The 26,096-nt window shown below is 40.5% G+C and overlaps 2 protein-coding genes across 7 annotated transcripts in view; one reads left to right on the forward strand and one right to left on the reverse strand.

Moving 5' to 3' along the window:
- Nucleotides 1–26,096, forward strand: part of sftpba (surfactant protein Ba) — a 49,144-nt gene that overhangs the window by 10,623 nt on the left and 12,425 nt on the right. Inside the window, exons 2-3 of one of the 6 annotated variants that reach the window (XM_035776201.1) lie at nt 8,704–8,772; nt 15,034–15,134. The exons of 2 other annotated variants lie outside the window; for them this stretch is intronic. Coding sequence is in view for 1 of the 4 variants with exons in the window: in XM_035776199.1 (XP_035632092.1) it covers nt 8,727–8,772 (46 nt within the window). In the remaining 3 variants the exon portion in view is untranslated. Of the gene's footprint in view, nt 1–8,703; nt 8,773–12,343; nt 15,135–26,096 lie in introns of those variants that run through there. 3 more of the 6 variants (XM_035776199.1, XM_035776202.1, XM_052525739.1) reach the window with 3 other exon arrangements.
- On the reverse strand, nt 101–11,812 carry LOC118387632 (protein-lysine 6-oxidase-like). Its single transcript, XM_035776197.2, has 7 exons — nt 10,944–11,812; nt 10,652–10,760; nt 6,632–6,763; nt 3,257–3,410; nt 2,963–3,058; nt 2,613–2,728; nt 101–2,432 (listed from the first exon to the last, which is right to left on the reverse strand). The coding sequence occupies exons 1-7, from the start codon at nt 11,575–11,577 to the stop codon at nt 2,426–2,428; spliced, it is 1,248 nt and encodes a 415-aa protein (XP_035632090.1). The 5' UTR covers nt 11,578–11,812; the 3' UTR covers nt 101–2,425.

A 26,096-nucleotide genomic window follows, 5' to 3' on the forward strand; every position in this document is an offset into this window, starting at 1 on the left:
CTGGGGTGGAAAGTTATTACAACGCGAGACGACCAATATGTTTCTAAAATCAATCAACTGCGGGAAAACCTGCTTGAATCAATATTTTTGAAAAACAAAATCACAATGAATGTCAATGATTTATTCAAGTAGATTTTCTGGAATACATCAAAACGTTGCAGTTATCTTCTTTCATTGCATAAATATCAAACAGGATAAAAGAGACCGCTAGCAGACTAACCATAAGCACAAGCATTTCACAACACAACTAATGTTTTAGAGCACGGGCGCAGTATGTACTTGCTTATATCTAATCATTTTCAAACCCTTAGGGTCATAAAAATATTCAGAAGTAACCTTGAATTTAAGTTGTAAACATACAGTTGAAGTCAGACTTTTACATACACTTAGGTTGAAGTCATTCAAACTCCCTTTTCAACCACTCCACACATTTCTTGTTAACAAACTATAGTTTTGGCAAATCGGTTAGGACATCTACTTTGTGCATGACAAATATTTTTTCCAACAATTGTTTACAGACAGATTATTTCACTGTATCACAATTCCAGTGGATCAGAAGTTTACATACACTAAGTTGACTGTGCATTTAAACAGCTTGGAAAATTCAGAAAATGTCATGGCTTTAGAAGCTTCTGATTGGCTAATTGACATCATTTGAGTAAATTGGAGTTGTACCTGTGGACGTATTTCATGGCCTACCTTCAAAATCAGTGCCTCTTTGCTTGACATCATGGGAAAATCAAAAGAAATCTGCCAAGACCTCAGAAAAAAATGTGTAGACCTCCACAAGTCTGGTTCATCCTTGGGAGCAATTTCCAAACACCTGAAGGTACCACGTTCTTCTCTACAAACAATAGTACGCAAGTATAAACACCGTGGGACCACACAGCCGTCACACCGCTCAGGGAGGAGATGTGTTCTGTCTCCTAGAGATGAACGTACTTTGGTGCAAAAAGTGAAAATCAATCCAAGAACAACAGCAAAGAACTGTGAAGATGCTTGAGTAAAACAAGTCCTATATCGACATAACCTGAAAGGCCGCTCAGCAAGGAAGAAGCCACTGCTCCAAAACCGCCATAAAAAAAGTCAGACTACGGTTTGCAACTGCACATGGGGACAAAGATCATACTTTTTGGAGAAATGTCCTCTGGTTTGATCAAACAAAAATAGAACTGTTTGGCCATAATGACCATCGCTATGTTTTGAGGAAAAAGGGGGAGGCTTGCAAGCCGAAGAACACCATCCCAACCATAAAACACGGGGGTGGCAGCATCATGTGGGGGTGCTTTGCTGAGGGAGGGACTGGAGTACGTCACAAAATAGATGGCATCATGAGGAAGGGCAATTATGTGGATATATTGAAGCAACATCTCAAGACATCAATCAGGAAGTTGAAGCTTGGTTGCAAATGGGTCTTCCAAATGGATAATGACCCCAAGCATACTTCCAAAGTTGTGGCAAAGTCAAGGTATTGGAGTGGCCATCACGAAGCCCTGACCTCAATCAAAGAAAATTTAGGATACAAACCTGACTCAGTTACACCAGCTCTGTCAGGAGGAATGGGCCAAAATTCACCCAACTTATTGTGAGAAGCTTGTGGAAGGCTACCCGAAGTGTTTGACCCAAGTTAAACAATTTAAAGGCAATGCTACCAAATACTAATTGAGTGTATGTAAACTTCTGACCCACTGGGAATGTGATGAAAGAAATAAAAGCTGAAATAAATCATTCTCTCTACTATTATTCTGACATTTCACATTCTTAAAATAAATTAGTGATCCTAACTGACCTAAGACAGGGAATTTTTACGAGGATTAAATGTCAGGAATCGTGAAAAACTGAGTTTAAATGTATTTGGCTAAGATGTATGTAAACTTCCGACTTCAACTGTACAAGCTACTAAATCGCAAGCAAATGTATATAATAATATTAACAATAACAGGGTGAAAGGGATGAGATGTTTGATGATATGTTTGACATAAAATGATGAGGGAAATGGCATGGTTGCAATCTGCATCTTACTATGCACATTCTGTGCTCTTAAAGCAAGCTGAAGAAAAATGGCATACAATGTGGTGCTGAATATTGTGTAATTGATATGTAAAAACAAGCAATTTCTCACTTGTGAGCTTTGAACGTCTGAAATTCCATTTATTTGATTTACACCATTTAAAACATGTCTAAACTATTGTAATGTAGTATAATGAAACCTATAAATGCAATTATTACTTTATTGCACTTATAGAATGGCTTGAGAAAAACATGTTTAATGAACCTGAAAAACAAAGGCCAACTTAACAAGAGTATGACCATTCTTACACATTTTCAGTTAGCCATGCGTGTCCACATTTTGTTCAAGATGTTTTCTTGGCTGTCATGGAGTTTACAGAAATGCTTCAGTGGTTTGGAGAATTACTTCCCCCTCTTAATATCTGAGAAGAAAAGAAGAAAGCATTTCGTCACACACAGCATAATATATCTTGTAATGTGAGTTATGAGAAATCACGTGTTGAAGCATCATGGGCCCGTTTCCCAGACCTATGCCTAGTCCTGACTCCTGCACTAAAAAACATGCTCAATAGTTTGTAGAATGAGAGAGTTTTAAGACTCACTGTGAGATGTGACATCCTGAAACATAGGCATAGTTGCCAGTATAGCGAACTTCACAGCGCACAATGTTGTTGCTGTAGTCAGACTCTGGAACCTGATAGCTGGGGTTCACACTGATCTAAAAGACAGAAAGAAAGGGGTGAGTACAAATGTTCCATATTTCATAAAGACAATGAAAATGTGGTCTAAAACAGTTGCAGAGTCGTAACAGGGGACGGATAAACATTGATTCCGAACACAGTCAAGGAATTTCAAATCAGCCTTTTTGCTTCTCAGAGCTGTTGTTTGAATACCTTGGGACACATTGTTCAGCACCAAAGTGCCAATAATGTCATCTGTTTTTGTGACAAACCTTCAGGACGTAGTTCCCAGGTTTCACATCTGTAATATCGATCCACTGGCAGTCGATGTCTGCGTTATAGGTATCATAACATCCTGGACTCAGGCCCTATGATTAGAAAACAGTAAGCAGCTCTCTCATGCCATTACAGACAATAGTATTCATCTGTAAGTAAGCATCTCTGCTGGATATCATAGCCTGGTTCTGAACAGCCATACAATCTACAGAAAAATAGTAAAAGTTGGATGTCCCTTTTTGATTCGATTGGTCAACATGACATAAAGCAACACGTGTTGTGTCGGTAACCTGGGTGTGTGAGGTGCAGGCAAAGCGTCTGTAGTAGCCATAGTCACAGGAGCTGTCCTCCAGGCAGAAGCTGGCCTTGTGTCCCTCAGCAACACTCCTCCCACCTGAATCCAGCAGGTCATAGTGGCTGAACTCATCCATGCTATGGTAATGCCTAGAGAGAAGCAGGACAATGGAGTTTGATCAGTGTTTAAATAACTGCTTCAATCACTTTGGCTGGCATTCAATCAAACATGTAGGTAGAAAACTGAGAAAATAATGTTGTTCCAATGCAGAGAAATACATCAAATCAAAGTTTGTCACGTGCGCCGAATACAACAGACCTTACAGTGAAATGCTTACTTACAGGCTCTAACCAATAGTGCAAAAAAGGTATTAGGTGAACAATAGGTAAGTAAAGAAATAAAAACAGTGAAAAATAACAGTAGCGAGGCTACATACAGTAGCGAGGCTATAAAAGTAGTGAGGCTACATACAGACACCGGTTAGTCGGGCTAATTGAGGTAGTATTTACATGTAGATATGGTTAAAGTGACTATGCATATATGGTGAACAGAGAGTAGAAGTAGCGTAAAAGAGGGGTTGGGAGGGGGCACACAATGCCAGAAGTCCAGGTAGCCATTTGATTACCTGTTCAGGAGTCTTATGGCTTGGGGGTAAAAACTGTTGAAGCCTTTTTATCCTAGACTTGGCACAGTACCGCTTGACATGCGGTAGTAGAAAGAACAGTCTGACTGTGGTGGCTAGGGTTTTTGACAATTTTTAGGGCCTTCCTCTGACACCGCCTGGTGTAGAGTTCCTGGATGTCAGGCAGCTTAGCCCCAGTGATGTACTGGGCCGTACGCACTACACTCTGTAGTGCCTTGCGGTCAGAGGCCAAGTAATTGCCGTACCAGGCAGTGATGTAACCAGTCAGGATGATGCTCTTGATGTTGCAGCTGTAGAACCTTTTGAGGATCTCAGGACCTATGCCAAATCTTTTTAGTTTCCAGAGGGGGAATAGGCTTTGACGTGCCCTCTTCATGACGGTCTTGGTGTGTTTGGACCATTCTAGTTTGTTGGTGATGTGGACACCAAGGAACTTGAAGCTCTCAACCTGCTCCACTACAGCCCCGTCGACAAGAATGGGGGCGTGCTCGGTCCTCCTTTTCCTGTAGTCCACAATCATCTCCTTAGCCTTGGTTACGTTGAGGGATAGGTTGTTATTCTTGCACCACCCGGCCAGGTCTCTGATCTCCTCCCTATAGGCTGTCTCGTTGTCGGTGATCAGGCCTACCACTGTTGTGTCGTCTGCAAACCTAATGATGGTGTTGGAGTCGCACTTGGCCATGCAGTCGTGGGTGAACGGGGAGTACAGGAGGGGACTGAGCACGCACCCCTGGGGGGCTCCAGTGTTGAGGATCAGTGAGGCAGATGTGTTGCTACCTACCCTCACCACCTGGGGGCCGCCCGTCAGGAAGTTCATGATCCAGTTGTATTGGAAGGTGTGTAGTCCCAGGATCCTTAGCTTAGTGATGAGCTTTGAGGGTACTATGGTGTTGAACGCTGAGCTGTAGTCAATGAATAGCATTCTCATGTAAGTGTTCCTTTTGTCCAGGTGGGAAAGGGCAGTGTGGAGTGCAATAGAGATTGCATCATCTGTGGATCTGTTTGGGCGGTATGCAAATTGGAGTGGGTCTAGGGTTTCTGGGATAATGGTGTTGATGTGAGCCATTGCCAGCCTTTCAAAGCACTTCATGGCTACGGACGTGAGTGCTACGGGTCTGTAGTCATTTAGGCAGGTTTCCTTTGTGCTCTTGGGCACAGGGACTATGGTGGTCTGCTTGAAACATGTTGGTATTACAGACTGAATTAGGGACATGTTGAAAATGTCTGTGAAGACACCTGCCAGTTGGTCAGCACATGCCCGGAGCACACGTCCGGGTAATCTGTCTGGCCCCGCAGCCTTGTGAATGTTGACCTGTTTAAAGGTCTTACGACGACTACGGAGAGCGTGATCACACAGTCGTCTGGAACAGCTGATCCACTCATGCATGTCTCAGCGTTGCTTGCCTCGAAGCGAGCATAGAAGTGATTTAGCTCATCTGGTAGGCTCGTGTCACTGGGCAGCTCGCGGCTGTGCTTCCCTTTATAGTCTGAAATAGTTTTCAAGCCCTTCCACATAAGATGAGCGTTGGAGCATGATTCAATCTTAGCCCTGTATTGACGCGTTGCCTGTTTGATGGTTCGTCGCAGGGCATAGTAGGATTTCTTATAAGCTTCTGGGTTAAAGTCCCTCATCTTGAAAGTGGCAGCTCTACCCTTTAGCTCAGTGCGAATGTTGCCTGTAATATATGGCTTCTGGTTGGGGTATGTACGTACAGTCACTGTGGAGACGACGTCCTCGATGCACTTATTGATAAAGCCAGTGACCGATGAGGTGTACTTCTCAATGCCATCGGAAGAATCCCGGAACATGTTCCAGTCTGATAGCAAAACAGTCCTGTAGTGTAGCATCAGCTTCATCTGACCACTTTTTTATAGACCGAGTCACTGGTGCTTCCTGCTTTAATTTTTGCTTGTAAGCAGGAATAAGGAGGATAGAGTTGTGGTTGGATTTACCAAATAGAGGGCGAGGGAGATCTTTGTAAGCGTCTCTGTGTGTGGAGTACAGGTGATCTAGAATTTTTTTCCCTCTGGTTGCACATTTAACGAAATTTGGTAGAACTGATTTAAGTTTCCCTGCATTAAAGTCTCTGGCCACTAGGAGTGCCGCCTCTGGGGGAGTGGTTTCCTGTTTGCTTATTTCCTTATACAGCTGACTGAGTGTGGTCTTAGTGCATTTTATACGGTTTCAGGTACAGGTACAGTCAATGAGGCTGAGACAAACAAATCAGTTGTACAAAAACAAGCTGCAGGATGTAGGTCGATGTAACCCATACTTGATGTTGGTACAGTATGTGACTTACTTCAGAGTATAGCTATGAGCTGAGGTAATGTGAAATGCAGACTTCTGTGGAATCAAGATACTTTTGAATCTATTCATTAAGACAAGGTTAGAGACTTTTCCCTCTGAAGGTTCTGGCTACACATCCAGCATCACATTCCTCATATGCAGCAGAAGTTATGGGTTTGAGTCAACTATTTTGAAGTGGAAATTGGAGTCAAAAACATTGACAGACTTTTGCATTGCTATATATTGCCAGACCAATCTGTCTGATGAGATCAGTATGTTGCTGACCAAAATATGGACATTAATCCACTGTGTGAGAGAAGAAATAAGAAAGAGTGAAAGAAAAGTGTTTGTGTAAATGGCAGACAGAGATGGAGACAGAGAAACACACATTTCCAGAGCAAGGTGGAAAGGCATATAGACAAATAGACATTGAGACTTACTGGTGACAACTGTGCCATTCCCAGGAGTAGCGGGGTCTGCTTGGCAGGAAGTCAGCCGTCCCCTGGTTCTTCACACGTTGTGGGAACCTCAGCAGCATCCGGGTGTCATAGTCTCTGGCGCTGTAAGCCGAACTGCCCCCCCAAAACAACAATACACTTGAATACAGAACTGAATACACTTTGGACACAGAATGGGATCGAGTGCATTTATAAGCCATATACACTACCTCCTTTTTAGGAAAGCGTATGATCTTACATTTCTGGGAAAGGTTTGGAAGAGGGAGGAGTGGTTCCTTTCAAAAAGGATATGGCTGTTTGGGTTAGTTTTGATAATGAGTTTAGAGTCTGGGCTAGTGATGATTTTTCCATGTAAACTGCAGAGCGTTTAAATGATTTGTTGAATTCTACCACTCCACCCAATTGGTGGCAGGATTCTATTTATCCACAAAATACATCCCACTGGGCACACCATGTCATTTCAACATGGACATTTGGGTAATATTTCATTGATGTTGATCAATGAGATTTCAACCTTTATTCAACCACTCAAAAATACAAACAGAAGTTTGCTGAGTTCCCAATGTTTTATCACAATGCTTTCAACCATCTATAAGCACAACCAAATTCCAATAGAAAAACAATGTTTGATTTTTGGTTTAGTTGTCACTTAAATGTGCTATCACTGCACTTTCAACCATTTAAAGGCACAAAGTAAAATGGTAATACAACGTCAGTTATAACAACTTAAAGGGACAGTTCACCCAAATTACAAAATGACACATTGGTTTCCTAACCCTGTAAGCAGTCCAAGGACAAGGTATTACAGCAATTCATGCTTTGGTTTAATGTCCTTGGCACTGTTATATCAGTCCCATGACTTGAATGGGATTTGTGCAACAAATGTTAAAATGTTAGCATGTGGAAACAGTGCCAGGGAAACTAAACCAAAGCATGAATTACTTTCATCATGATTGCTGTCATAGACTTACCTTTTCTAAGTCAAGATCAGTTTCTGAGTCAAAATGCAAGCTGAGATATAACGCTAAGATGTTTTATTTTACATAACTTAAAAAACGTAAGCCTATGACACATTAACCTATTAAAAACAGTAAACAGTTCTGCAGCAATGAGGTTTGTGCATTACGTTATAGGCCCAATACATTATCACTGTATATTGGCTTTGCTTGAAATGCCCTGCCAATGCGTTGTAGTTCGCACAATTTTTAAAAATTACATATCAAATTTGAGGTAGGCTATATGATCACATTGGTAATAGATCAGTTGTTGTATTACTTGTGAGGCACAGCTGTGTGAGCGTACATTTTAATATTTACTGGGCTGATGATGCCTGCATCTGATGGTCAGTCTCAGTGGAGGGAGAGAGTAGGAGACTGGAGTCCGCCCCTCCGCTCTCCCTTTCCTTTGCTGACACTGACCAAAAAAAGTGTGTCTTCCAGCTGATAGCGAAACTCAAGTCCCACCACATTATTCCTGCCTCATACACAAATTCATGGTGTTAAAACCTATGAACAGCGAAAGTTAAATATTAATCTAATAATAACGCAGGCCTATCTATACACTTTCCTACTCATTACAGCTGCAGTGTTGGTTGTACTGCGAGTGGAAGTAGGAAGAGCACGCATTTTGATAGCCTATAAAAGTGTTGGATAAAAAGTGTTGACAGTGCTGAGTAAGAACTTAAACTCACTCAAAACAGCAGCTATTTGCTGTGTTCGTTGACAGTCTCTCTCTAGTCATGGTTTTAAAAGATTTGTAATCTAAGTGACAATTTTGCTGTAGCTTTCTTTTAAGCCTGCTACTTTACTGCAGACATGGTAATCGTGAGCCATCCGATTGGCCAGCGGTAGGCCTATAGTGCACTTGATTTGTTCTCTGGGCCTGCTGAGAAGGTAGAGTTTGTACCTGCAGACACATGAAATGGTTCAACATTGGATCACTTCACCTATCCGGAGCGCAGGGAAGCTGAATTGGGTGCATCTACCGCCAAGAGCTCGAGACAAATACAAAAAAAACAGGAACCTAAGGCGTTATCTTTGTTGTTTTTTTTACAGAAATATTTGGCAGTCGATTAGGAATGCCTTGGATCGCGATCGACTGGTTGGTGACCACTAACTTACAGGGTAAGGGAACCAATATGCAATTTTGTAATTTGGGTGAACTATCCCTAATAGCACAACCAAATGACCTGTATAGCAGTTGTGATTACATTAAAAGTACATAGTGCAAGGGATCAATGCTGTTCAAGATTATTACAGCAATTGTGAAGGTCAGACCTACGACCTTTGCATGATATCTCGAACATGCACACCTATGATTACATAAGACATTTATAGTTACAGTAGGCTAACCTCAATGTGGTCATGGATGTATTACTCATTTTAAGGTAGAATAAATACTGTTACATTAGTTTGTAAGAGTCTCAATTTAAGGCTATTTCCTGTATTACGAAAATATTATTGAATTGTGTCTTGTTGACAACACTACCAAATACCAACATTTAAAGGATATCTAATGCTTGGATAGTTTAATCTGAGCCACTGGCTTAATCCTATTCTTTATCTTTTATTTTTGGTTTACTTGGAGACTTGAATCCAACATGTAATTTGTTAACTTGTCAAAAAGTTAATAGGCTATTTAATGTATTTCAGAAATTATATTGTGTTGTTGTCAACAAATTCCAGTATGTCTACAAATGAATCATTTATATGTTGAAGTCACGTCTCCGTCTCAACCAAGAATCACAGTTAAAGAAAATGAATCAAATCATACTTTATTTAAAGTACATTTAAAGTTTGATTTCATTTGAGTTAGTCCTATTCACCATTTTTGGTTGCAATGAAATTATTCATTTGTAAACCAACTGGAATTGAAGGCAGAATAGATTAGTGGCAGATATGGAACTATCCAAGCAGACGATACATCTCCTTCAAATGTTGATATTTAGTTGCATTGACAACCAAACACAATTCAATATCCAGTTTGTCTCCATCTCAACCAAAAATGTAAGTTAAAGAATAGGACTAAATCTAATCAAACTTTAAATGCACTTTAAATTAAGTTTGATTTAGTACTATTCTTTAACTTTGATATTTGGTTGAGATGGAGACATGAAACCAACATATTAATGAATAACTTGAAGATTAGATTTGAAATCAACAAATGCTTAAAACCCTTGGCCTATATACACTGAACAAAAATAAAAACGCAACATGTAAAGTGTTGGTCCCATGTTTCATGAGTTAAAATAAAAAATCCCAGATTTTCCATATGCACAAAAAGCTTATTCAGCTCAATTATTTTGCACAAATGTGTTGACATCTCTGGTAGTGAGCATTACTCCTTTGCCAAAATAATCAATTTACCTGACAGGTGTGGCATATCAAGAAGCTGATTAAACAGCATGATCATAACACAGGGGCACCTTGTGCTGGGGACAATAAAAGATCACTCTAAAATGTGCAGTTTTGTCAGAAAACACAATGCCACAGATGTCTCAAGTTGAGGGAGCATACAATTGGCATGCTGACTTCAGGAATGTCCACCCGAGCTGTTGCCAGATAATTAAATGTTAATTTCTCTACCATAAACTGCCTCCAACGTTGTATTAGAGAATTTGGCAGTAGTCCAACCGGCCTCACAACCGCAGACCACACAAGCCAAGTACAGCCCATTTATACTTAAGTAAACTGACACTTAAATATATTTTTAGCAATTACATTTACTTTTGATACTTAAAACGAATATTTTTACACTTTTACTTGAGTCATTTTCTATTAAGGTATCTTAACTTTTACTCAAGTATGACAATAGGATACTTTTTCCAACTTTGAAATGACATTAAATTAGATTCAACCAGTTAGCGCCCAGTGGGATGTGTATGCTGCTCTAGGGTAAACCAAAACCGCAAACACTCAAGTGTTACGATTCACACACATTCTGACTCACAAGTTGTTGGACAATAACCTTCTTTAAATCCCACAGAGTTTGTTCCAATAATACCTTGACAAGCAATTCTCTTCGTTTGCACATCTGAGGTTGTACATTGGAACTCTCTGGACATATACGGAGGCTTGAATGTAGTATGCGTCTGGTACAAGATCAGGCAGACCTAGAGGGGATGCATTTGTTTTAATCACAAATTATTGTTATATCAAGAAAAAACTGACACAAACCGTATATTTTTAATCTTTTACAGCTACATGTGGGCTACTGGACAAAATATTCCGGCACTGCTGCAAATGCATTCCAAATTCCAACCCTTCAAACACGCTGTCCAATAGTCCAGTCTTACCGTTCTGATGGTACCTTGTGCCATATCCAGGTCTCTCTCTGCGCCTGGGACTCTCGTACACGTCATAGTAATTGTAGTAAGGATTATCTGAATCTGAATCGGAGGTCTTGTATGGGTTGTAAGGATCATCCCCTGCCATCACGTCTTCTCTTCTCGGGGAAGGGGACGGTTTGTCCTGTGTCCCATTCGTCGTGCCATTTGCCTTAGTTTCTGCATGGCCACTTGGATGGACATCCTGATGCTGGTGGCCCTGTCCCCTCGGGGGCTTTGGAACTTGAGGTGGTAGCCAGCGCGGGCGCGCTCCTGCACGGGGCACTGTGTGGGTAGACGAGAGAGACGGTCTTGAGGAGTCAGAAGGCTTGTTAGCTTCCCCATCTCTAATGATGGTGACAGGTCTCTCCTGCTCTTTATTGGCGCCTTTTTGCTTTGGTGGTCGATATTCCGAGCCGTGACTCAGAAGGCTAAAAACGTTACCATTGTGCGCCCATTGTATTGTCTGCCGTGTACCTGGCACTTGGTTATTTACTTGTCTCGTCTCTGGTGGATGCCGCTGAGATTGGACAGTTTGCAGTATCCAAATTAATAAACATACGTGCCCACACGCATAAAAAATGCCAAATTTACACGCGCCCATAATACAATTAGTTCAACTAAATAGATGACTAATAATGAAATATTTTAATTTCTGTGGTCTAGCATTTGTACTTTGAAACTAAAGTACATTAAAGTAAGTCTAATTTACACCAAATTAAATCCTGAAAAACTTGCACCAGTATTGCTATGTTCGCCACGCAACCTCACATCGTTCTGTTCGGAGTTTTGCAGATGCGCTAAGAGTGGGGAGGAGTTGAACATTTTAAGTTTCTAATTCGGTTTTTAGACAAGCCCGGTGCTCATGTAATAAATAGACAGAAAGGCTACTTGACACCGGCCCTCCAAATGGATCTGCTCCAGAGTTGGATAACAGAAAACCATGTGTTATGGTTTTTCTTGCACTGTCTGAAGTTATATAACTGTCTGACATAAGGCCTTGTGTAATGTAATTAGAAAGAGGTGAGGATGTGTAGCCTAAATACTAACCATGGAGTAAAATTACAAATATTCAGCATTTATAAATTAAATATGAATGTTTAATTTTCTTTTAGATACATTTATCTAGGATACATAGTGGCTCAATGAATTGACATTTCAACTGGTCCCTCAGTAAATACCTATGTCACCCTGATATATTACAAATACTTATATGTTGAGACCTATCTGGGTAATCAAGGTGGAATCACTGATGTGTAGACTTTCCTAATGACTGCTTCCGTCTTGGAAAAGCACATCACAGTCACAATGCCTTTCTGCAATTACCCCACCCAGGAATAGAAATATCCTGGGAGAAAACACCGCACACACACACACAGTATTTTATAGTCGGACATTAGTTGGGAAGATTCTGATGGCCTTTTATTCATAGTATGTGATAAGAAAATAAATTCCTCTGCCAGATCAACAAAATCTTATGACAAATAGCACTTACTCTGTCAGATGAACTCTGACGAAAGTGCAACCCATTGTACCAAAATCTCAGCACATCAACTTTCTCATAGGAGGAGCTCTGAAATGTAAACAGGAATGCATGATGGGTTTACATGTCATTGGAACATCCACTCCCAAGTTCCATAAACCTAAACTGAACAAAATATTCCAGTTATAGTTTTCCAATACCCTCTTTATTTTTGGCCCTTCTTTGGCAATGTGATTATCTTATTTTCAAGCTTTGCAATATGATTTTACGTAGCAGTTATTTTATGCAATAAACACAATGAGGTCTGTGTGTTCTTTCAATTGGGAGTGTTTCATTGTGGCTTCTGGTTGCAGTATGACCACGTTGACCCCTAAAGCCCTGGACAAATCTAAACCTTTACTCTTCTCTTGCAGTATGCCAATGAAAACACTTCCCTGTTGTTAACACTAGGCCTAGGGACATAATACATGGTTGGGAAATCTTAATCAATGGTTTTCATTTCTCTGTCTAGCCGTCTTTATACGACTGACCACAGTAGCCATGACTGCACTGCAGTACCAGATGAAAAAACATTAGAACACAATCTAATCTCTCAATCCACAGCCAACACTGCTGTACACTATCAAAATACACAACGTACAATGTACACTAAGAATCCTGAAACTAAGGGAGCAATGTTATATCCACACGTGACACTAGGGGACAGATTGTAGCAAACCAATATAATGCTTTTTAATTTTTTTAAAATCTTTCACAGTTTTGTAATATGAATGTTTTCCATTGGACACTGGACACTTTATTAGTCATTAATTCAACAGTATTGCACATTGCAGATTGATTAGTCTATGTGTCCACAAAGCTCTTTTCATCAACCACATAAAAAGACCAAATATGTGAAATATGGAAAGCACTTGTTTTTAACCTCCTAAAATTATAATAAATGAACATTGTATTTTTGCATAGATTGGCATAGAATTTGTCATTGACCTAACACTGTGGAAAAATCCAACTTTATAGAATAGGTCCGCCAGTAGTGAATTCTAAAAGTCTGCTTTGCACATCTGCTTTCCGACAAGCATCACATGACTTCACATCATCCCTTGTGTAAGCTCTCTAAAGGCAAATCAGAGCCAAGAGGCATTATTTGACTTCCCTAAAATGTGCCCTCCAACCGTCTTGGAATTGAATAGCAGACATTTGATCCTGTGAAGTGGAGTAGCCATTGGATTTAGTTCAATCTAAAATAAGCAACAAAGACAACTATGGGGATAAAATGAACTATTTACATTTACAGGGCTCTCAAAAGGAACAGTACACTTACTGAAAAAAATAGGCTTCTAACAAACAGTTGTGGCAAACCTTTGGCCAATTTGCAGCAAACTCAGTACAAATATGCAAATTAGATCACATAGAACTTTAAATGAACTTGCTTCTCACAGAGAAAACTGAACATACTAAACGTACAAAATATACTAAACAACGTATTCAATGTCTTAACAGATACAAATAAATCCAATACAACTTGAAGTCATCAGCATGGTAATGCAGAAAAGAGCAAAGACTGGATCTTCTCCACATAAATTGACCATAGGATGTTTAAAGGGACACCTACAGAATTTACATGAGCCAAGTGATAACTGAGCAATAGCTTTCAACCAATGGAAGTTTAAAAGATAATTAACACTGAAATAATTCAAACAGAAAATTCAAACCCTGTTCAGAACTATTGACTTTTTTGAGTGAACTTGAGAACTTTGAACCCTTTCGTCCAAAACTTGTTGAATGCATGCACTGAAACATTCAGAAAACACAAAAGAAAAACACAATTAGGATACTGAAAACATTTTCTATTTTGGCATCTTAAAGGTAGATTCAGCAGCTAATGAGCGGGTTCGGCTTTTGAAAAAACAGAGTCAGCTGTTACTAAGTTACTTTGGTGTTGGTATGCTTCTCACTGAAACTAGATTTCTATATATTTTTCTGCAAAGAAACAATGTTTCTGCCGTTTACAAATGCTATATAAACAAACGATGTAGCTAGCATAAACTGGGACTTAGGCCTACTAAATCTCCCTTTAAATGTGTGGCCAACTGTTCCTAAGGAAGGCACAGTATACACGATTTTACTCCAGCCAAGCCTCAGCATAATTGGTTCAAACTAATCAACTAATTATGATAATCAATCTAGACTGGGGACTTCATCATTAAGATACAGTTGTCTACTAGTTGTCTTTGGTTCCTGACTCAGGTGTATAAGGCTTGCGTGGAAGAAAACCAACCAAAAATGGTGTTATGCCTAATATGGCAATTCAAAAATGAATTTATGATAGCTTTCATTTCAAAGCCATGTGTGCAAGAAGCTTTGACTTTGAACACATCATTCTCTGTCCTCAGATTGATTGAAGGCCAAAAAAATATTTTGTCTTGTAACTGATTGCTTCTAGCAAGAGAGAAGGAACACATGATCAAGATGTGCTAGCTACTAGTTCAAAGCAATAAAATATCTAATTGTTACAAAGAATAAATGTATTGGCTACATTTATGAGAATAACACATGCATTTGCATTCCTTTGCCAAGCTTGAAGAGGACACGCTCATTTATCACTCAATAAAAGCGTTATGAGGGTCTGCACCAAACATCTTTCCGGGGAGTTGATGCAGCCGCTTCCAACACAACGGGTAGGTGTATCCATCTGCAAAAAGTAAAGTCTTGCTTTGACGTCAAATCAGCTCATATTGTTGTAACCTTAACTGTTGTGCTAGCTAACATGCTACTGAACAGTGAAACTAGCATATTGACATCCATATTGGCATTAAAAGACAGAAACGTATTCACCTAAAAATAAGTGTTTACGCAAATCATTAGTTAGCTATCACATTCATTGTGCAAAAGTACGATAGCTAACGTTAGATAAAAACTGGTATCAACAAAATGTGTTTCACTCTATACCATAAAACATGACATTGCTAACTGGGGATCAATTAGACAACAATGTTTTTGTTTATAGTTTAATACGTTAGACACTCACCTGAACACTTTGATAGGTAGCAAGCTAAATAGTTTGGTTTCCATTTTCCAAAATATTTTTCTAATCTCCCTGATTGGTCGTCAACGGTTACTTGTCTTGGAACTCATGTGTTCATCAGAAACGGCTTATGATAACCAGTTTGCCTCTAGTGGCAATAAAAGTTTGCCGCAGATTCACCAGTAGTGGCAAACATTTGCAAACTTGGAATATTTTGTGGCACACTATTTACAGTGCCTTCAGAAAGTATTCACACCCTTGACTTTTTCCACATTTCGTTGTGTTACAGCCTGAATTTTAAATTGATTTAAATTGAGATGTGTCAATAGCATACACACACAATACCCAATAATGCCAAAGTGGAATGAGTTTAGAAAGTTTTACAAATTAATAAAAAAAATCAACAGCTTAAATGTCTTGAGTCAATAAGTATTCAACCCCTTGGTTATAGCAAGTCTTAACAAGTCACATAATAAGTTGCATGGAGTCACTGTGTGCAATACTGTTTAACATAATTTTTGAATGAGTAGCTCATCTCTGTACCCCACACATACAATTACATTTAATGTCCCTCAGGCGAGCAGTGAATTTCAATCACAGATTCAACCACAAAGACCAAGGAGGTTTTCCAATGCTTCGCAAAGGGCAGATAGATCAAAAAATAAAAATAAAGTAGACATTGAATATCTCTTTGAGCATGGTGAAGTTATCAATACAGCCAGTCACTACAAAGCTACAGGAGTCCTTCCTAACTCAGTTGCCAGAGAGGAAGGAAACCGCTCAGGGATTTCACTCTGATGCCAAACAGTTAGAGTTTAATGGCTGTGATAGTTTTTTCCTGAGCATGGATCAACAACATTATAGTTACTTCACAATACTAACCTATAATATAATAATAATAATATATGCCATTTAGCAGACGCTTTTATCCAAAGCGACTTACAGTCATGTGTGCATGCATTCTACGTATGGGTGGTCCCAGGAATCGAACCCACTACCCTGGCGTTACAAGCGCCATGCTCTACCAACTGAGCTACAGAACCACTAAATGACAGATTGAAATGAAAGAAGCCTGTACAGAATAAAAATATTCAAAAACATGCAGCCTGTAAAACGGCAAAAAATGTGGCAAAGAAATAAACTTCATGTCCTGAATACAAAGCATTATGTTTGGGGCAAATCCAACACAACATATCACTGAGTACGACTTTTCATATTTTCAAGCATGGTGGTGGTTGCATCATGTTATGGGTGTGCTTGTCATCGGCTAGGACTATGGAGTTTTTTGGGATAAAAATAATGGAATAGAGTTAAGCACAGGCAAAATCCTAGAGAAACCTGGTTCAGTCTGCTTTCCAACAGATACTGGGAGACTAATTCACCTTTCAGCAGGACAATAACTTAAAACACAAGGCCAAATCTACACTGGAGTTGCTTACCAAGATGACATTGAATGTTCCTGAGTGGCCTAGTTACAGTTTTGACCTAAATTTCCTTGAATATATATGTCAAGACTTGAAAATGGCTGTCTAGCAATGATCAACACAAAACATGAAAGAGCTTGAAGTATTTTTAAAAGAATTATGTGCAAATATTGTACAATCCAGGTGTGCAAAGCTCTTAATAAATATGTACTCAGAGTTACAGCTGTTATTGCTGCTGAAAGTGATTTTAACATGTATTGACTAAGGGGTGTGAATACTTACATAAGACATTTCGGTATTTCATTTTCAATACATTCTAAACATCTATACATCTAAAAACACGTTTTTCTGTTTTCTTTATGGAGCATTGTGTGTTTTTTTGAATTCAGGCTGTAAAACAACAAAATGTGGAATAAGTCAAGGGATATGAATACTTTCTGAAGACACTAATTTGGAGCAAATTTCCAACAAACTTGCAGGAGGTTTGTCACAACAATTAACTTTCCTGTCTTTGGAAAGTACATCAGTGTCAAATTATGTTAATTGAAAAAACAAAAGCAGCCTCAAAAGACATGTAAACAATGGTAAATATGTTTTATTGTTCTCACTGGAGCAGGCTAGTACTCTTATCAAAGTGGTTTTCCATTCACCTGTTAAAGCATTCAAATATAAAATGTGTCTTCAGTTAAGTTATATATGCTATAGATTTATTATAAGTAGAGTCCTATTTCCAGTAAATCGAACAGATGGTCTATCTTTCCAGAGAAAAAGGTGGAAGGAAATGTTGATTAGTCATTTGAACAGGATTTGATTCGTTGGCTGTAATTGCCAATACTTTTGATTCAGCATACCAATAGTTCCCCAAAAAGTGAAAATATGCGTAGTTCTTTCTGGGTTGGTCCCTCTGTTCAATCGACCAGCAGAACCATCTGTACTGGCCACGGTTGTTTTTTGAGTAATTTTTTGAATCGCTCCATGCAGACTCCTCTCTGGTAAGGGCAGCACAGTGTTCCTAGCCAGTGGAACCACATATGCAATCCATTAGCCAAGTTCCATTGTCCACGTGGCTTGAATTTTCGCTTTCCGACAGACAGCCTTGTGGACACGCTACGGATTATTCAAAGACTGCCACTTCTAAAAATGATTGTATAAGAATCTTCTGTCAGCAGTAGGAAATGAGGCAGCAGGAGCTGACATCAACTGCATCCCAATATCTCAAGCAAACAACTTCAACTGGTAGATCAGAGCCAGCTTGGATATAGGCTATGGCAGAAATATACCAGTGTTTGATTTTTTTTTTTCACCTTTCAATATCAAGACAAAGATATCCCACTGGGCAAAAACTGGTTTGAATCAACGTTTAAATGTAATACAAAATAATATATATATATATATATATATATATATATGTGTGATGAGTGAAAATCTTGAGACATCACTGTAAGGGAATGCATTTTTTAAAATCCAACTTTTAACCTAAATCCAATGACATGGTTAAATGTTTTACATTTTACTTTTGAAATCACTTTAGTTGATAACTCAGACAAAATATAAATCAAAACTAGACATTAAAATTACGATTTGCTCTGCTTAGTATGGGCTGCTTAGTGGTGATGATACTATTATGTCTTCCTCCTGTCCCTCACATACACCCCAACACAGTTTATAATTTTCCTCCCTCAAGTTTTTTATCCAGTCACCGTTTCCCAATCCACATCCCCTTTGCAATATCAGTCAAATTATCTTGTGGTCATAATTTCCAACACCAAGTATTTGAAACTAGGCTTCCACTTCTATACTGCAGACAAATAAACATCAAGATTGACCATTTCTATGTTTTTTTTCTTTCATAAACTGCTGGTTTCAATTACTCAACTCAATTTAAGAGTATAGAACTGCATCTTGGCAGCACACACATATACACATACCACAGGCTACGTGGCATTCTGCACGTGTAGGCTTCCAAATATCAGTAGGCCTATACACAGCATCCAGGAGGAGGAGCCCCTAACTGAGGCAGAGAGGAACCTCAGAGACCCCCACACTGTACTACCCCAGCCCACAACAGCACTGGAGCTGCTAGTTTCATTCCAACTCCATAATGATCAGTTCTTTTCAACCTCTTAAAGTCTGGCATCTGAAATACTTTTGAATGTTGGCAAATACTAAACGTGTAATGTAATGATGTCTCATTAAGTTATCTTCTTCCCAGGACAATCACCATAAACTGTGTGCATTGTCTGGGTAATATGGAAGCAAAGATTCAAAGAAATGGACAGGATGTAGTAAAATCAAGAAAGACATGTGAGGGGGGAGAGCGATATAACAGAAAAGCCAGGTCAGAATGTTAATCTGAAGCAAAATTACACTTAAATATATTTCAAGTTTCCTTTTTGTTGTCCTGTTCAGTTCTATAACTGCCACTGCATTAGCAGTGGTCATAATTTGCGGTCACTACAGCTCACTTCACCAAAGCTTATGAATAGCACACTGCCACCATCTACTGGGCATATAATATATTGCAGCCAACCAGCAAACAGGTGGTGGCCCTTTATTTAGAAGTTATTGGGTGTGCAACACTGGCATTTATCTTGTGGAAGATGTTGCAGGTACCAAACAGAGAACCAATGGTATCTTGGTGGACATTATACAGAGCAGTTGCATTTTAAAAGACCTCCAAAACATTATTTTTGTGCCTCTAGTAGTGTAGTCTCGCCTTGTATTGAGGACGTGTAGAATATGTTTATGTTCTCCTCTGACCCTTGGCTTGCAGTCAGAGGCACATCCAAGAAACACGTTAGGGACAGAAAGCTAAACGACAGGTAGCTTTAATCGTAATGCATGTCTTGCAAACACAGTGCCTTCTCACCCACCCTAAAACAAATCCAGTGAAATTGCACATGAAACACTGTACAGCTACTATTTGAACACAGCCTTGACCTTCAACAAAGAGTAGCCTCTATCAATCAGAAACTGTCCAGGTAGGAGGTAGCACATTTTCCTTTCTTTCAAGGCTATGTACGGGATAGAAACAACAAAATGCAAGTCCAGGGCATAGGTACATTCATAGCTATCCTTTATAAGATATGATGACCAAGGAGGAAAACACCAAAATTGAGCTGGCCAATAGTGGAGGTAAAACAATATAGGAAAATCTATCAGTGGAGGTCAACATTGAAAATAATAATTTGTTCTTAATTTAATTAAGGATCTGGCTGTTTTTTTGTACCATCATCTTTGAAATGCAAGAGAAAGGCGATAATGTATTATTCCCACCCAGGCGCAATTTAGATTTTCCACTAGACGGCAGCAGTGTATGTGCAAAGTTTTAGACTGGTCCAATGAACCATTGTATTTCTGTTCAATTTTGCATCAAGTGTCACGGCAGATTTCCTCCTCTTCCTCTGAAGAGGAGGTGTAGCAAGGATCGGACCAATATGCAGCGTGGTAGGTGTCCATGTTATTTAATAAGAAAACTCAACATGAACACAAATACAAAATAACAAAGTGAACTGGCAACGAAACAGTCCCGTGAAGTATAAACACAGACACAGGAAACAGTCACCCACAAAATACCCAAAGAACATGGCTTCGTAAATACGGTTCCCAATCAGAGACAACGATAAACACCTGCCTCTAATTGAGAACCAATCTAGGCAACCATAGACTTACATAAACACCTAGACTAGAGAACACCCCATAAACATACAAAACCCCTAGACCAGACAAAACACATAAATCCCCCATGTCACACCCTGACCTAACCAAAATAATACAGAAAACAAAGATAACTAAGGCCAGGGCGTGACATCAAGACTGCCCAAATGTGCCTAATTGGTTTCTTAATACATTTAAGTTCATAACTGTGCACTCCTAAAACATTAGCAATGGTATCCTTTCACTGTAATAGCTACTGTAAATTGACAGTGCAGTTAGATTAACAAGAATTTAATGTTTCTGCCCATATCAGATATGTCTATGTCCTGGGATATTTTCTTGTTACTTACAACCTCATGCTAATCACATTAGCATGTCTGGTCAATTCAATCTGGTCAGAACACCTGTTTCACATTAGAACACGGAATTCTCTGCCCGGAGAACCGACACCCTCAACGTCCACAGTGCCTGGAGAAGCTTTACAGACCCTGGTGAAAGTTTGTCGTTTGTGAAGTCCAGGGATGGCTGATGTGCAGTGAGTCTCCATCCCTAGCAGGGTCTCCAGCAAGTTTGAAGAATTCATTGACCAAGTACTCATTTGCTAAATCCTTGCAGAACTCCCCGTTTGCAGACTGGCCCCCCCAACCAGACAGCAGATTACTTGATGGGCAACCAGCAACAGCCACAAACTGAACACTCCCATGACACGCACAGAACTCTGCTATTACATACTTCACTAAACTGATCAATGCACACAACACATAGCCCAGGGACCTTAGAAACAGCTACTTATGAACTCTGAAGATGTGTTTGGTTAAGCTGCCACCCCAAACCTTAGCTGTGTTCGAATACTCATAATAACCGCAGTATTTGTGACGTGAATTGACTATATGGTATGCTTATTGGTCATAGTTTACCTCCACTGTATTCACATCCTACCATACCTTTGTCTGTACATTATACCTTGATGCTATTTTATCGCCCTCAGAAACCTCCTTTTACTCTCTGTTCCGGACGTTCTAGACGACCAATTCTTATTGCTTTTAGCCGCACCCTTATTCTACTCCTATGTTCCTCTGGCGATGTAGAGGTGAATCCAGGCCCTGCAGTGCCTAGCTCCACTCCTATTCCCAAGGCGCGCTCTTTTGACGACTTCTGTAACCGTAATAGCCTTGGTTTCATGCATGTTAACATTAGAAGCCTCCTCCCTAAGTTTGTTCTATTCACTGCTTTAGCACACTCTGCCAACCCGGATGTTCTAGCTGTGTCTGAATCCTGGCTTAGGAAGACCACCAAAAATTCAGAAATTTTAATTCCAAACTACAACATTTTCAGACAAGATAGAACTGCCAAAGGGGGCGGTGTTGCAATCTACTGCAAAGATAGCCTGCAGAGTTCTGTCCTACTATCCAGGTCTGTACCCAAACAATTTGAACTTCTACTTTTAAAAATCCACCTCTCTAAAAACAAGTCTCTCACCGTTGCCGCCTGCTATAGACCACCCTCTGCCCCCAGCTGTGCTCTGGACACAATATGTGAACTGATTGCCCCCCATCTATCTTCAGAGCTCGTGCTGCTAGGCGACCTAAACTGGAACATGCTTAACACCCCAGCCATCCTACAATCTAAACTTGATGCCCTCAATCTCACACAAATTATCAATGAACCTACCAGATACCACCCCAATGCCTTAAACACGGGCATCCTCATAGATATCATCCTAACCAACTTCCCCTCTAAATACACCTCTGCTGTCTTCAACCAAGATCTCAGCGATCACTGCCTCATTGCCTGCATCCGTAATGGGTCAGCGGTCAAACGACCTCCACTCATCACTGTAAAACGCTCCCTGAAACACTTCAGCGAGCAGGCCTTTCTAATCGACCTGACCGGGGTATCCTGGAAGGATATTGATCTCATCCCGTCAGTAGTGGATGCCTGGATATTTTTTTAAATGCCTTGGCATTGTATTTAAGAGCAATTGGAGGCCACGGAAGGAGAGTTGTATGCCATCTTAAATAAACATGCCCCATTCAAGAAATTTAGAACCAGGAACAGATATAGCCCTTGGTTCTCCCCAGACCTGACTGCCCTTAACCAACACAAAAACATCCTATGGCGTTCTGCATTAGCATTGAACAGCCCCCGTGATATGCAGCTGTTCAGGGAAGCTAGAAACCATTATACATAGGCAGTTAGAAAAGCCAAGGCTAGCTTTTTCAAGCAGAAATTTGCTTCCTGCAACACTAACTCAAAAAAGTTCTGGGACACTGTAAAGTCCATGGAGAATAAGAACACCTCCTCCCAGCTGCCCACTGCACTGAAGATAGGAAACACTGTCACCACTGATAAATCCACCATAATTGAGAATTTCAATAAGCATTTTTCTATGGCTGGCCATGCTTTCCACCTGGCTACTCCTACCCCGGTCAACAGCACTGCACCCCCAACAGCAACTCGCACAAGCCTTCCCCATTTCTCCTTCTCCCAAATCCATTCAGCTGATGTTCTGAAAGAGCTGCAAAATCTGGACTCCTACAAATCAGCCGGGCTAGACAATCTGGACCCTTTCTTTCTAAAATTATCTGCCGAAATTGTTGCCACCCCTATTACTAGCCTGTTCAACCTCTCTTTCGTGTCGTCAGAGATTCCCAAAGATTGGAAAGCAGCTGCAGTCACCCCCTCTTCAAAGGGGGCACTCTTGACCCAAACTGCTACAGACCTATATATATCCTACCATGCCTTTCTAAGGTCTTCGAAAGCCAAGTCAACAAACAGATTACCGACCATTTCGAATCTCACCATACCTTCTCTGCGATGCAATCTGGTTTCAGAGCTGGTCATGGGTGCACCTCAGCCACGCTCAAGGTCCTAAACGATATCTTAACCGCCATCGATAAGAAACATTACTGTGCAGCCGTATTCATTGATCTGGCCAAGGCTTTCGACTCTGTCAATCACCACATCCTCATCGGCAGACTCGACAGCCTTGGTTTCTCAAATGATTGCCTCACCTGGTTCACCAACTACTTCTCTGATAGAGTTCAGTGTGTCAAATCGGAGGGTCTGCTGTCCGGACCTCTGGCAGTCTCTATGGGGGTGCCACAGGGTTCAATTCTTGGACCGACTCTCTTCTCTGTATACATCAATGAGGTCACTCTTGCTGCTGGTGAGTCTCTGATCCAACTCTACGCAGACGACACCATTCTGTATACTTCCGGCCCTTCTTTGGACAATGTTAACAACCCTCCAGGCAAGCTTCAATGCCATACAACTCTCCTTCCGTGGCCTCCAATTGCTCTTAAATAAAAGTAAAACTAAATGCATGCTCTTCAACCGATCGCTACCTGCACGTACCCGCCTGTCCAACATCACTACTCAGGACGGCAATGACTTAGAATACGTGGACAACTACAAATACTTAGGTGTCTGGTTAGACTGTAAACTCTCCTTCCAGACCCATATCAAACATCTCCAATCCAAAGTTAAATCTAGAATTGGCTTCCTATTTCGCAACAAAGCATCCTTCACTCATGCTGCCAAACATACCCTTGTAAAACTGACCATCCTACCAATCCTTGACTTTGGCGATGTCATTTACAAAATACCTCCAATACCCTACTCAACAAATTGGATGCAGTCTATCACAGTGCAATCCGTTTTGTCACCAAAGCCCCATATACTACCCACCATTGCGACCTGTAAGCTCTCGTTGGCTGGCCCTCGCTTCATACTCGTCGCCAAACCCACTGGCTCCATGTCGTCTACAAGACCCTGCTAGGTAAAGTCCCCCCTTATCTCAGCTCGCTGGTCACCATAGCATCTCCCACCTGTAGCACACGCTCCAGCAGGTATATCTCTCTCGTCACCCCCAAAACCAATTCTTTCTTTGGCCGCCTCTCCTTCCAGTTCTCTGCTGCCAATGACTGGAACGAACTACAAAAATCTCTGAAACTGGATACACTTATCTCCCTCAATAGCTTTAAGCACCAACTGTCAGAGCAGCTCACAGATTACTGCACCTGTACATAGCCCACCTATAATTTAGCCCAATCAACTACCTCTTTCCCAACTGTATTTAATTTATTTAGCTCCTTTGCACCCCATTATTTTTATTTCTACTTTGCACATTCTTACATTGCAAAACTACAATTTCAGTGTTTTACTTGCTATATTGTATTTACTTTGCCACCATGGCCTTTTTTGCGTTTACCTCCCTTCTCACCTCATTTGCTCACATTGTATATAGACATGTTTATACTGTATTATTGACTGTATGTTTGTTTTACTCCATGTGTAACTCTGTGTCGTTGTATCTGTCGAACTGCTTTGCTTTATCTTGGCCAGGTCGCAATTGTAAATGAGAACTTGTTCTCAACTTGCCTACCTGGTTAAATAAAGGTGAAATAAAATAAATAAATAAAAAATAGTATGGATATAGTTAGAATGCCAAAAGTTCCCAGATAACGTACTAAATACTCCAAAACAGGAAGTATGCATGCAGTGGACGCTATTTCCGTGCTTTTAGGGTCCATAATGCAATTCTTCAGAAGATGAGCGGGGTTTCATAACTTTTCAGATTTGAAGATAATGGCAGAAAATAAGTCCGACGGCAGCGGATAAAAGGGTATTGCTTTAACCAATTATGACAAAATGTTAAAATGCTGAGCTGTCACATTGGTACAAATGGTCAGGAGACAGGCGCAGGAATGCGTAATAGTTTTTTACAGCGTGCCATGTAAAGGCAAGGGGGTGAAGAGCAAACAAACACGTATTACAAAACACAGGGTTGAGACCCAAACAAAAGAGCGAGGAGTACCACGAATAAATACACGGGACGAGACCCGAAAACACAAGCGTATAATGATACAACCCAGGACGAGACTCGTAATCATCTGCACAATACAAGCGGCACGAAAGCCAAAACAACAAGGCACAGGTGGTTAAAATAATTTATTTACAATCAATACCATTCACACTTTACAAAATCATATCATTCATTCTTAATTAATTCTATTTACAAAAATATCAAACAAAAACAAACCTCAGGGGAGCATCGTCCCTCCCCGTCATACCTAACCAATACCTAACCCTTTCCCTATCTCCCCTTCCCTAATCTATCCCCTTACCAAACTCACTCTAACACTCCCAGCCCTAAACCCCCTTTCCACCTCTCCCGTGCCGCATGCTTCCCCCACTTCCTCTCCTCCCTCTTCATCCTCCCCCTCAAATCACCTTCCACCCTTCTCACTATCCCTTCCACCCCCAATCTCTCCCTGTCTTGACTAAATTCTTCCTGGCTTCCCACAGTCCCTTTTAAAGAGACTCATGAGAAGCCAGAGCAGAAACCTGTCCCTATCCGTTCCTTTTGCTCTCCCTACGCCTCTCTCTAGCCTAGCCCATGTCAAAACAAAATCACTCCTAACCACACCTAGCATCACCCGTGCCCTTGCCCAGACTAGTCCGGCAAAGGCACAGTCCCAGAAGGCATGGCGCACAGTCTCCTCCCTGCCACGAGGATCTTGGACAGGTGG

This window comes from Oncorhynchus keta, chromosome 9, assembly GCF_023373465.1.
Source record: "Oncorhynchus keta strain PuntledgeMale-10-30-2019 chromosome 9, Oket_V2, whole genome shotgun sequence".
Lineage (NCBI taxonomy): Eukaryota > Metazoa > Chordata > Actinopteri > Salmoniformes > Salmonidae > Oncorhynchus > Oncorhynchus keta.

Bases quoted from the DNA above. Each gene is read 5' to 3' on its own strand.
- LOC118387632 (XM_035776197.2), bottom strand. From the start codon at position 11,577: ATGGGCGCGTGTAAATTTGGCATTTTTTATGCGTGTGGGCACGTATGT. The intron at 10,761-10,943 runs GTAAGACTGGAC...CATCCCCTCTAG, and splicing joins CACAAGGTACCATCAGAACG to GTCTGCCTGATCTTGTACCA. The intron at 2,729-2,962 runs GTTTGTCACAAA...TCTGTCTTTTAG, and splicing joins CTGGGAACTACGTCCTGAAG to ATCAGTGTGAACCCCAGCTA.